Source organism: Netta rufina, assembly GCF_964035555.1.
Source record: "Netta rufina genome assembly, chromosome: 35".
NCBI lineage: Eukaryota > Metazoa > Chordata > Aves > Anseriformes > Anatidae > Netta > Netta rufina.
This window is the reverse complement of record NC_140159.1, coordinates 275364-288724: the sequence shown is the minus strand read 5'-3', so window position 1 is coordinate 288724 and position 13361 is coordinate 275364. Positions and strand designations below refer to the sequence as shown.

The window sequence follows — 13361 nt, the reverse complement described above, 5'->3', positions numbered from 1 at the left end:
CTTCGCCCTGGCCCCGCCTCCCTCGCGTTAGCCCCGCCCCTTTGCGATGGATTTTTTTTAGAATAAAACTTTTTGTACCGCCCCCCAGGGGGGTGTCGGGGGGGGGGGGGGGGGGATTTGGGGTCCCCCCCATGGGGTTATGGGGAGGGGCTCCAGTTGTCCCAGTATGGGGGACTGGGGGATCCCAGTTTGGGGTTTCCCCAATATGGGGGGGATCCCAGTTTGGGGTCCCCCAGTATAGGGAATTTTTTGGGGGGGTCCCAGTTTACAGCCCCCCTGGGGGGGGGGGGGGCATTTTGGGGTTCCACACTGGGGGGGAATCCCAGTTTGGGGTCCCCTACTATAGGGTATTCTGGGGGGGGGGGGTCCCAGTATGGGGTACTGGGGGGGGGAATTTTGGGGTTCCCCACTGGGGGGATCCCAGTTTGGGGTCCCCCAGTATAGGGTATTTTGGGGGGGGGGGGTCCCAGTATGGGGGTACTGGGGGGGGGAATTTTGGGGTTCCCCACTGGGGGGATCCCAGTTTGGGGTCCCCCAGTATAGGGTATTTTGGGGGGGGGGGGTCCCAGTATGGGGTACTGGGGGGGGGAATTTTGGGGTTCCCCACTGGGGGGAGCCCAGTTTGGGGTCCCCTACTATAGGGTATTTTTGGGGGGGGGGTCCCAGTTTACAGTTCCCCTGGGGGGGGGGGGAATTTTGGGGTTCCCCATTGGGGGGGGTCCCAATTTGGGGTTCCCCACTATAGGGTATTTTGGGGGGGGTTCCGGTTTGGGTTCCCCATTACGGGGCTCTTGGGGGGGGGGGGGAACTGGGGTAGGGTCCCCCAAAACGTGTTACTTTTTGGGGGGGGGGGGTCATTTTATGGCTCCCCATTACTGGGGGGGGGTCCCAGTTTGGGGTCTGGTACCAGTTTGGAGTGGGGGGGGGGCTCCCAGTAAATAGCACGAGGGGGGAGCAGCTTGGGGACATCCCCAGTTTGGGTAGTGGGGGGGGGGGGGGCAATTTAGGGATCCCATTTTTGGGGGGGGGAGGGGATTAAGGGCCCCATTTTGGGGAGCACGAGGAGGTCCCAGTATGGGGGGGGGGGGGGTTGGGATGTCCCCCCCACCCCCTTTCTCTCCCCCCCCCCCCCCCAAGGGCCGGCTCCTGCCAAGGCTCAGCCTGGAAAATTCCTCGGTCCCCTTGAGGTGACCTTGGGACGTGGGGGGGGGCACCCACAGCCCCCCCGCACCCATCCCCCCCCCCGGGACCTGCGGGGGGGGTGGGGGGGGTCGGGGGGGGGTCACCATCTGGCTGCTGCCGGGATTAGGGGGGGATCAGAGGGGGATTTGCGGCCCCCCCCCCCCCCCCCCCCCCCGGCGCGATGTGGGTCACGGGGGGGAGGGGCTGGCAATTGGGGGTGTTAATTGGGGGGGGGGGCCTGATTTGGGGGGGGGGGTAATTTGGGGGGGGTGCTCCATCGGAATTAATGGGGGAGTTGTTAAATTGGGGGGGGGTACGAGAGGGAGGTGATGATGGGGGGGGTTCAGGTGTGGGTTGTTAATTGAGGGTTTGGGGGGATAATTGGGGTTAATTGGGGGGGTCAACTTAATTAGAGGGTATCAATGGGGGGGTGATCACTGAGGGGGGGTAATGGGGGGGTTAATTGTCAATATCTATGGGGAACCGATAATTGGGGGGGGCTGCTAATTCAGAAGGCTATAAAGTGCGGAGTGTTAATTACGGATATTAATTTGGGGGTAATTAGTGGGGGGGAATTAATTGGGAGGTTAATTAGAGGCTGTGAATTGGAGGTGCCTTGGGGGAGGTCAGTGGGGGGGGCGGCTTTGGGGGATATAAATGGGGGGGGGTTATTGGGGGCTCTGAACATGGGGAGTTAATTAGGGGTGCTAATTAATGCCTTGATTTGTGACTGCTAATGGGGGGGACACTCATTTGGGGTATTTAGTGAAGGATCATTAATGGGGCCGTAATTAACAGCCAACAATTAGGGGTGCTAATGGCGAGTGTTAATTGGGGGTATTGATTAGAAGCCGGTAATGGGGGGCTCTCATTTCAGGTATCATCGGGAGCCTGTTAATTGGTTGTTAATTGGGGGTGATTAATTTGGGGGTCACTTTGGAGGCATTTAATTGGGGGTAATTGGAGGGTCTTCATAGGGAGGAGTTAATGGGTGTTAATTAGGAGCCATTAATTGGGGGTCATCTTTGATGGCTGTCAATTGTAGGGGGTGTCCATCGGTGGTGGGTCGTTAATTGGGGGGGGCTGTTAACTGCGGAATATTGGGCATTAATTAATTGAAATTAAATTTCAATTAATTCAATTTCATTGTTAATTAAATCTCTTTAATTAAGACATTAATAGAGGGGCTCTTAATTAGGGGTCTAATTAAGGGGGGTGACAGGGTGTTAATTATGGGGGTCTTTATTGTACTTTGTCAACTGGGGGGGGACCGCGGGGGAGCAGAAATATTTTGGGGGCAAATCGGGCGATTTTGGTGTCTCCCCCCTTTCTTGCCCCCCCAATGACGTCAACACCATGGCCCCGCCCCCCCCAGCCTCATCATGAATGAGGCCACCGAGGCTGGGGACACGGGGGGGGGGGGGGGGGGGGACCCAAGTGCCTGGGCACCCGGCCCTGGCAGTGTCTCCCTAACGAGCTCGTCAGGCTCATTAGCGGCCCCACCCCCACTGTGGCCTAATTACCACCCCCTGAGCAGCCCCAGGCAGCCGGGCCCAAACAAAACCACCAAAAAATCAGCTATTTCCACCAAAAACCACAGGTTTAATACGGAGGGGGGGGTTCCTCCCCGTCCACGCCCCCCAAACTTTCACCTCCCGTGGACCCAAAATCCGTTCGATTCCCCCCAAAATGAAGGGGCGCGCCCTGCTGGGGTGGGAGGGGGAGGGCTCAGCGCAGAGGGGGTGTTAGTGGGGGGAGGAAGGGGCTACAAGAGGGTGGCCAAGGTGGCCACCAGGCAAAATGGCCGCCATATGACCCACGGCACCCAAGAGAGCTAGGTGGGACTCAAGATGGTAGCCAAGGTGGCCACTGGGCAAAATGGCCGCCATGACCCAAGGTGCCCAAGAGGGCTGTCTGGGACTCAAGATGGTAGCCAAGATGGGTCACTGGCCAAAATGGCCACCATATGACCCAAGGTGCCCAAGAGGTCGGGGTGGGACTCAAGATGGTAGCCAAGATGGCCACCGGGCAAAATGGCCGCCATATGACCCAAGGTGCCCAAGAGGGCTGTCTGGGACTCAAGATGGTAGCCAAGATGGGTCACTGGCCAAAATGGCCACCATATGACCCAGGGCACCCAACAGGGCTGGGTGCGACTCAAGATGGTGGCCAAGATGGCCACCAACACCTACAGGTTCAAGATGGCCGCCAGGGCCTGGTGGCCATGAGCAATGGAGATCTAGGGGCAACGTCTATGGGGCAACAGTGGCCATCTTGGTGGCTGTGTTCTACCACGGTGGCCATCTTGGCCTTCCTCCATGCCCTTCATCGAATGACACTCAACCATGGTGGCCATGTTGGCTAGCATGGCGGCCATGTTGGCTAGTGTGGTGGCCATCTTGCCCCTTATCTGCACCGCTGGCGGTAGCCACCTGGCCGCGTTGGCCACCACCTTGATCCCGACCAACGCTCAACTGCAGCGTCCACGAAGCCCGGGACGCTTCCACCTCAGCCTACGCAGCCAACGGCAGCCATCTTCCATCCCTGTCCCCCACGGCAGCCATCTTGCCCTCTACTTGTACAACCACCGCTGATCACCTCAGTACCACAACAGCCATCTTCAGCCCAACCGCTGGCCCCGTAGCACAGTTTGCCATCTTGCCCTTTATTGAAGCAACCAACAGCAGCCACCTCGGCAGCCTGGTGGCCACCTTGGCCTCAACTGACCCAACAACGGCCATCTTGGCCACACAACCAAACGTTGGCCATCTTGGTAGCCTGGCGCTATCCTGATCCCAACCGAAGCTTAACAGCAGCCACCCTGGTGCCATCTTGCTCCTCGCCCACACGACCAACGCCGACCATCTTGGCCGGCAGCCTGGCGGCCATCTTGGCCTCACCCTACGTCACCCAACCTACCTACGAAGCCCCCAAAAAAAACCCTAAAAACCACCCAGCCGCCACCAAAGTGAGCCCCGCATCGGCGCTCCTAAGCAAAAGACAGGCAAATCTGGGGGCAAAACCCGGGCATTTGGGGGTGAGGAGAGAAGCCGGGGCCCTACCACACCGTTTAATTTATATATAATATAAAAAATATCTATGTACATTTATTATTCTTATATTAGGAGCATCTGGAGGGGCGGAAGGGGGGGAGGTTAGACCTGGCTCGAGGGGTGGGGGGGGCGGCGCAGGGAGGTTGGGGTGGGTGGGGGGGCTCAATCCCGGTTGATGCGCAGGCGGAAGGCGACGCGGCCGGCGAATTTGTCGCGCTCGTCGTCGGCGCGGAGGCCGGCGGCGTTGAGGCGGCACTCGACGTGGTGCTCCACGTTGGCCGTGGCGTTGGCGAACTGCACCGCCACCACCGGCTGCGTGTAGTTCACCTGCAGCGCGGGGACGGCGTCACCCCGGGGGTGGGGGATGTGGGAGTGGTACCCCCACCCCCACCCCATACGCCCCTAACACCCAAAACCCACCCCAAGGGTGAGCCAAGGGGCCAGAGCATCACCAAGCCCAACGAGGGGGCATCACCCTACAAGGGGACATCACCCTACAAGGGGATATCAGCATCACAAGGGGACATCACCCTACAAGGGGCATCACCCTACAAGGGGATATCAGCATCGCAAGGGGGTCAGGGGACACCCCCAGGGGATCGGGGGCACCCCCTGCCATATATCCAGGATCCCCCCAAGCCCCAGCCCCCCCACCCCGTGCCCCCACTCACGTGCACTCTCTTGCCGTAGTAGGGGAAGTACATGAGGTCGATGGTGCCATTGGGGGGGAAGAGCTGGAGGGGCCCCAGGAGGGCGGCGTCCTCCTCCTGCTGTGGGGGGGGGGGACAGGCACGTCCCCACCTGCCCCACATAGGGAGGGGACCCCCCAGTGTCCCTCTCCCCAAGTTTTCCCCCCTCCCAAATACCCCCAAGGCAGCCTCCCCCCTCCAAGGATCCCTCTTCCCCTCCCATGGACTCCCCCTGCCCCATACCCCAAAGGAACCCCCATAGACAAACCCCAACACAACCCCCCCCCCAAAAGGACCCTCCCCATCACATCCTCCCAGTACAACTCTGGAGACCCCCCCATTAGATCCTGACCCCCCCCAGTCCCCAACATCCCCTTGATTCCCCCAAATATCCCCCCCGATCCTCCCAAATATCCCAATGGCCCCAAATCCCCCTCATTTTGCCCCCCCACCTTGTTCCCTTCCCCTATATCCTATCTGCCCCCATTTTTATCCCAGTTTATCCCAGTGCTCTCCCAGTGACACCCCACCGCCACCACCCAGTTTGTCCCAGTGCCCTCCCAGTTTGTCCCAGTGCCCCCCAGTCCCCTTACACTGCTGGCCGTCTGTCCCTGCGCCCCGCGGCCGGAAAGAAAGAGAAAATCAACTGCACGGGGACAGGGGGACATGGCACAGGGACAATGGGGACAGCGGGGACAATGGGGACACGATGGGACAATGGGGACATTGGGGACACAGCACAGGAATGGAACAGGGACATTGGGGACACGGCGGGGATGTGGCATGGGGACAGTGAGGACACGTTGGGGGACACCAAGGACATGGCATGGGTGGACATTGCATGGGGACATCAGGGGACACACCCTGGGGACACTGGATTTGGGGACAGCCAGCGGGAATTTTGGGGGACGCAGCGGTTCAGGGACGCTCAGCAGGCTTTGGGGTGAATCCAGAAAATTTGGGGGCACCCAGCAGGATCTGGGGTGAATTTAGCCTATTTGGGGACACTCAGCAGGCTTTGGGGTGAATTCAGCACATTTAGGGGCACCCAGCAATATTTGGGGTGAATCTAGCCTATTTGGGGACACTCAGCGGGCTTTGGGATGAATCCAGCACATTTGGGGGCACCCAGCAGGATTTGGGGTAAATTCAACAAGCTTCAGGGAAGCTCAGCAGGGCTTTGGGGTGGATCTAGCCTGTTTGGGGACACTCAGAAGGATTATGGGGTGAAACCAGAAGATTTTGGGTGAAACACGATTTTGAGGTGAAATGAGCAGCTTTCGTGACAGCCAGAAGGATTTGGGGATTAAACTAGCCTACGCCGGGACACTCAGCAGGATTTGGGGGTCAATCTAGACTATTTTGGGGCAGCAGCAAGATTTGGGGTTAATCTAGCAGATTTGGGGACACCCAGCAGGATTTGGGGTCAATCTAGCCTATTTTGGGGGGGACCCAGCAGGATTTAGGTTTGAACTAGCAGATTTTGGGACACCTAGAAGGATTTTGGGGTGAATCTAGCCTATTTCAGGAGTACCCAGCAGGGTTGGGGTTGAAACTAGCAGATTTGGGGACACCCAGCAGGATTTGGGGTGAATCTAGCCTATTTGGGGTCCCCACCCCATTTTTCGGGGGCACCCCCTTACCAGGTCGCCCTTTGCCCGCGGCCGCTGGGGAGAGATGAGAGAGTGAGGGGACGTTGGGGACACCGGGGGGGGGTTGGGGGTGACACTGGGGACACGGGGGGGTGACATGGGGTGGGGGGGTGACATTGGGGACATTGGGGGGGTGACACTGGGGACACTGGGGGGGACACTGGGGTCACCTTGGCGGCGCACACCACGTTGATGCTCTTATTCCTCCCCGGGAAGAAGTTGATGACCTGCGGGAGGCGAAGGGTTAACGGGGCCCAGTGCCGCCCAGTATGACCCAGTGCCGCCCAGTATGACCCAGTGCCGCCCAGTGCCACGCAGTCCGTAATGCCGGGGAATCCCAGTGCCCCCAGTCTATCCCAGTGCCTCCCAGTGCAATGCAAGGCATCCCAGTGCACGGCAATGCATTGCAACAGACACATCCCAGTGCTCCCAGTGCCTCCCAGTCCAATGCAATGCACCCCAGTATCACACAATACTGGGAGTATGCACTGCTCCAGTGCTCCCAGTCCCATGCAATGCATTGCCAACCCCCGCAACCAGTGATTTGCACCTTCCCAGTGCTCCCAGTCCTATCCAGTGCACTGCAAAGCGCCAAAGCATTGCCCTGTGCACCCTCCCAGTGCTCCCAGTCCCTCCCAGTCCCATTCAACACACTCCAAACCTCCCCAACCATTGCGTTTTGCACCTTCCCAGTGCTCCCAGTCCCTCCCAGTCCCATGCAATGCATAGCAACCATCCCCAACCTTTCCCTTTCTCCCCTCCCAGTGCTCCCAGTTGCACTCAATGCACTCCAAACCTCCCCAACCATTGCACCATGCACCTTCCCAGTGCTCCCAGTCCCTCCCAGTGCACTCCAAACCTCCCCAACCATTGTGTTTTGCACCTTCCCAGTGCTCCCAGCCCCTCCCAGTGCTCCCAGTCCACTGCAACCTCCCCACCCATTACATTTTGCACCTCCCCGGCGCTCCCAGCCCCTCTCGCCGCATCCCAACCCTCCCCGTCCTCCCCTCCCAGTCCTCCCAGTGCCCCCAGCGCCTCACCCGGTTGACCTTGAGCAGCACGCAGGGCCGCCCGGCGCCGTAGCCGTAGTCGTCGTCAGCGCCCAGCCCGGCGCAGGGTCCCAGCAGCGAGCGGTTGAAGCGGCAGGCGCGTTTGGGGTAGTTGGGCACGCCGTCGTCCGGCTGCTCGTTGTAGCGCCCCGGGGTGCAGGCGGCGTTGCGGGCGGCCTGCACGCTGTCGTTGTACGCTGCGGCCAGCACCCGCTCGCACCAGTGCCGCCCAGTACGGGCCAGGGAGCTCCCGCTGCCTCCCACAAGGGACTAGGGGCTTCCCAGGGTGGGTCGGGGACCAGCCGGTATGGAGTAGGGGACTCCCAGGATGGAGTAGGGGCTCCCCAGTGCCTCCCAGTATGGGCTAGGGACTCCCAAGTATGGTCTAGGGACCTCCCAGTGCCTCCCAGTATGCATTAGGGCTCACCCACTATGGAGTAGGGGCTCCCCAGTGCCTCCCAGTATGGGCTAGGGACCTCCCAGTGCCTCCCAGTATGGGCTAGGGACCCCCCAGTGCCTCGAGTATGGGCTAGGGACCTCCCAGTGCCTCCAAGTATGGGCTAGGGACCCCCCAGTGCCTCCCAGTATGGGCTAGGGACCCCCAGGTATGGTCTAGGGACCTCCCAGTATGCATTAAGGCTCACCCAGTATGGAGTAGGGGCTCCCCAGTGCCTCCCAGTATGGACAAGGGACCTCCCAGTGCCTCCCAGTATGGACAAGGGACCTCCCAGTGGCTCCCAGTATGGGCTAGGGACCCCCAAGTATGGGCTAGGGACCTCCCAGTGCCTCCCAGTATGGGCTAGGGACCCCCAGGTATGGTCTAGGGACCTCCCAATATGCATTAGGGCTCACCCAGTATGGAGTAGGGGCTCCCCAGTGCCTCCCAGTATGGACAAGGGACCTCCCAGTGCCTCCCAGTATGGACAAGGGACCTCCCAGTGGCTCCCAGTATGGGCTAGGGACCCCCAAGTATGGGCTAGGGACCTCCCAGTGCCTCCCAGTATGGGCTAGGGACCCCCAGGTATGGTCTAGGGACCTCCCAATATGCATTAGGGCTCACCCAGTATGGAGTAGGGGCTCCCCAGTGCCTCCCAGTATGGGCTAGGGACCCCCCAGTGCCTCCCAGTATAGGCTAGGGACCCCCAGTGCCTCCCACTATGGATCAGGGCCCACCCAGTATAGACTAGGGACCCCCAGGATGGATCGGGGCCCACCCAGTATGGGCAAGGGAGCTCCCAGTGCCTCCCAACATGGATCAGAGCCCTCCCAGTTTGGACTAGGGACTTCCTAGTGCCTCCCAGCATGGACTAGGGACCTCCCAGTGAAGACTAGGGACCTCCCAGTGCTTCCCAGTATGGACTGAGGCTCTTCTAGCACAGAACGGGGCCCTCCCAGTGCCTCCAAGGGGATCCCAGTACATCCTAGGACCATCCCAGTACAGACTGGAAGACCTCCCAGTGCCTTCCAGTACAGACTAGGACCCTCCCAGCGCATTGTGGGGCTCCCTAAGTCCTTCCCAGAGCCCCCAATTCCCTCCCAGTGCCCCCCAGTTCCCTCCCAGCCCCTTCCCAGTGCCCTCCAGCCCCCTCCCAGTGCCTCCCAGTGTCTCCCAGTCCACTCACGCTCGAGGAACTGGTGCAGGGCGCGGACATAGTGGAGCCAGGTCTGGCTCTGGGTGACGTTGAAGGTGACGTCGAGCCCCTCGGCGCGCGGGCGGATCATCATCCCTGCGCACGGGGACCGGCCTCGCACCACGGCCTTGCACGACGGCCGTGCAACGTGCACGGGGGGGAGGGGAGGGGCCCTCGTGCAAGGGGAGGGGGGAGCCAGGGGCTGAGCCACCCCCCCCATTGCACACCCGCTCCCCCCGGGCAATGTTGAGGCAGCCCTCGTGCAAATCCTCGTGCAAACCCTCGTGCAAAGGGTCCCTCGTGCAAGGGGTCACACTGGGGGGGGGGGGGTTCAAGGCCGCTCATTGCACACTTCCCCCAGCCACAAGGGCTCACTGCAAGCCCCCGTGCAAGGGGCCCCTCGTGCAAACCCTTGTGCAAAGGGCCCCTCGTGAAAATCCTCGTGCAAAGGTACCCTTGTGTAAACCCTTGTGCAAAGAGTCGCACTAGGGAGGTTTTCAAGGCCACCCATTGCACACCCCCAATGCCCCTGGCCACGAGGTCTCACTCCACGTCCTCGTGCAAATGGTCTCTCGTGCAAACCCTCGTGCAAAGGGTCCCTTGTGCAAAGAGTCACACTGGGGGGGGGGTTCAAGGCCACCCATTGCACACCCCCAATGCCCTCCCCAATGCCCCTGGCCACGAGGTCTTGCTCCAAGCCCTCGTGCAAAGGGTCTCTTGTGCAAACCCTTGTGCAAACCCTCGTGCAAAGGGTCCCTCGTGCAATGGGTCACACTAGGGGGGGGTTCAAGGCCACCTATTGCACACCCCTAATGCCCTCCCCAATGCCCCTGGCCACGAGGTCTTGCTCCAAGCCCTCGTGCAAAGGGTCTCTTGTGCAAACCCTCGTGCAAACCCTCGTGCAAAGGGTCCCTCGTGCAATGGGTCACACTAGGGGGGGGTTCAAGGCCACCCATTGCACACCCCTAATGCCCCCCCCAATGCCCCTGGCCACGAGGTCTCGCTCCAAGCCCTCGTGCAAAGGGTCTCTTGTGCAAACCCTCGTGCAAAGGGTCCCTCGTGCAAAGGGTCCCACCGGGGCCTCTCAAAGCCACCCACTGCACACCCCCAGCGCCTCCCCCCAACATCCCCAGCCACGAGGTCTGGCTCCAGGTCCCCGTGCGAGGGGCCCCTCGTGCAAACCCTCGTGCAAACCCTCGTGCGAGGGGCCCCTCGTGCGCACCGGGGGTGGCGAGGCGGTCCTGGTACTTGGGCACGTGGGGGTCGACGCTCTGCAGCAGCACCCACATGGTGAGGGCGAAGAGCCCGGCCAGGAACCCGTAGAAGAGCAGGTAGAAGAGCAGGATCAGGCCTGGGGGGGGGGGGGGGCGCACGGGGTCAGCACCCCCCCGATAACCCCCCGGGGGTGTGGGGGTGGGGGAATCCCCCCCCCCAAAAAAAAAAACGGTCCCGAAACGCCACCCCAAAGCAGCCCGTTTGCCCCAAAATGCGCCCAAAGCTGCAAGGACCCCAAGTGTCCCACAAATCCCCCAAATGTCGCTCCCCCAGCACCCTAAAAGCCCCCCCCAAACTGCCCCAAGACCCCCAAATTGTCCCAAGACCCCTAAATGACCCCAAATGTGCCCCCAAAAACCGCTCTAAGACCCCTAAATGACCCCAAATGTGCCCCCAAAAACTGCCCCAAGACCCCTAAATGACCCCAAATGTGCCCCCCAAACTGCCCCAAGACCCCCAAATTGTCCCAAGACCCCCAAATGACCCCAAATGTGCCCCCAAAAACTGCCCCAAGACCCCTAAATGACCCCAAATGTGCCCCCCAAACTGCCCCAAGACCCCCAAATTGTCCCAAGACCCCCAAATGACCCCAAATGTGCCCCCAAAAACTGCCCCAAGACCCCTAAATGACCCCAAATGTGCCCCCCAAACTGCCCCAAGACCCCCAAATTGTCCCAACACCCCCAAATGACCCCAAATGTGCCCCCCAAACTGCCCCAAGACCCCCAAATTGTCCCAACACCCCCAAATGACCCCAAATGTGCCCCCCTAAAACTGCCCCAAGCCCCCCAAACTGCCCCCCTAAACTGCCCCAGTAACAAACACCCCCCAGAAAACTGCCCCAGGACCCCCAGACGTGCTCCCAAAACTGCCCCAAGGTCCCCAAACTGCCCCGAGACCCCCAAATGCTCCCCCCAAGAGCCCCAAATGCCCCCAAACGTGCCCCAAAAACTGCCCCGAGATCCCCAAATGCCCCCCCAACCTCACCCAAGACCCCCAAATGACCCCAAATGTGCCTCAAAATTTGCCCCGAGATCCCCAAATGCCCCCCCCAATCTGCCCCGAGACTCCCAAAGGACCCCAAACATACCCCAAAAACTGCCCCAAGATCCCTCAACTGACATGACACCCCCAAACACCCCCCCCAAAATTGCCCCAACCTCCCCCAAACTGCCCCACGATACCCCCCCACTGCCCCCACGGCAGCAGATACCCCCCAAATGCCCCCCAAGCCCTAAACGACCCCCAAAAAACCTGCCCCATGACATCAAATCTACCCTAAAACTGCCCCGAACACCCCAAAACCACCCCAAACACCCCAAAACTGCCCCCAGAGCCCCCTAAAAACCATGAAATCACCCCAACGACATCAAATCCCACCCCAAATACCCCCCCCCCCCCAAAACCCCATTCCCCCCCCAAATCACTCCCGGAGCCCCACATCCCCCCAGAACAACCCCAAATCCCCCCCAAACCCACCGCAGTCCCCAAATCCTCCTAAATTCACCCCAAAAATCAAACCCACTCCTGGAGGCCCCCCCCCCCGGCCCCTTCCGGACACCCCCAAAATCCCCCCTAAAGCCCCCAATCCCCTTTCTGCCCCCCCCCAAAGCCCCCCAGCCCCCCCTCCGAGCCATCTGTCCCTACAAATGGGGGGGGGTCCCAGCCCTGGGGGGGGGGTCCCGTCTGTCTGTAAATGGGGGGGGGGGGCAATGTCCATCTGGCTGCCCCCCCCCGGGGGGGGGGTCCCTGTCGCTCCCATCCCCCAGCCCCGTCCGTGACCTACTTTTGCAGCCACAGCGCGACAGACGGGGGGGGGGGGGGCACGATCCTGCACCCCCCCCTCAAATTGACCCCCCCCCCCCAAATCCCCCAAAGTGCCCCCCCCTCCATTGCAGCCCCGTGGGGGGAGCCTGCAGCCCCCCCAAATTACACCCATGGGGGGGGGGGGGACTTTAAGAGATGTCCTTCCATGGGGGAGGGGCTCTACGGGTTTAAATGGGGGGGCTGCATTTTGGGGGGGGAGGGGTCCCTACGCAGCCCCCCCCCCATTTAAACCCATACAGAGATTGGGGGATGTCTGGGGAGGACCCCATAAAACTCCCCTCCTGTTGCACTCCTGGGGGGGGGGGGTCCCCATATGGCCCCCTCCCACTGCACCCACACGGGGGGGTCCCTGTGCACCCCCCCCCCATCGGACCCAAGTGGGGGGGGGGGTCCCCGCTGTGCCCCCATTTGCACCTATAGGGGAATCCCTACGCAACCCACCCTGATGCAGCCCTATAGGAGACCCTTACGTGCCCCCCCCCCCATTTGGGGGGGGCCCTATGCGACCCCCCCCCCATAGCTATATTGGGGGGTCTCATACGCCCCCCTCCCACTGCACTCAAATGGGGGGGGGGGGCAAATAGGGTCCCTATGGGGAACCCAAATGGGTGGGGGGGCGAATAGGGTCCCCGTGGGGAACCCAAATTGGGGGGGGGGTCCCCATACCCTAAACCCACACCGGGGTGGGGGGGGGCACAACTTTTAGCAGCCCCCCCCCCACGTGCATCCCTACGGGGGGGTCCCTCAGCGCCTCCCCACTGCACCCCAAAGGGGTGGGGGATCCCCACGCAACCCCCCAGGGCCGCTCCCCACATCGCACCCCCAAAACCTGGGGGGGGTCCCCGCGCCCCCCCGACCCCCCCCCCCCCCACCCAAAAATCCCGGACCTACCCCAGCTGGTGCCGGTCCTGCCCAGGACCTGGCGGCTCCGGGGGTCCCACACGAAGGCTCGCCACTCGGCCAGCACCTGCCCGCAGCTCCGCTTCTCCTTGTCCCGAGCCAT

At 61.4% G+C, this 13361-nt stretch overlaps 1 protein-coding gene across 1 annotated transcript; it reads right to left on the bottom strand.

Annotated features, from left to right (window-relative positions):
* Positions 1-4397: 4397 nt before the first annotated feature.
* On the bottom strand, positions 4398-13361 carry ATP1B2 (ATPase Na+/K+ transporting subunit beta 2; the record flags this gene model as incomplete). The annotated part of the gene is made up of 7 exons (XM_084304159.1): positions 4398-4562; positions 4907-5005; positions 6747-6803; positions 7617-7822; positions 9248-9352; positions 10479-10607; positions 13250-13361. The coding sequence occupies 7 exons, from the start codon at positions 13359-13361 to the stop codon at positions 4398-4400; spliced, it is 873 nt and encodes a 290-aa protein (XP_084160285.1).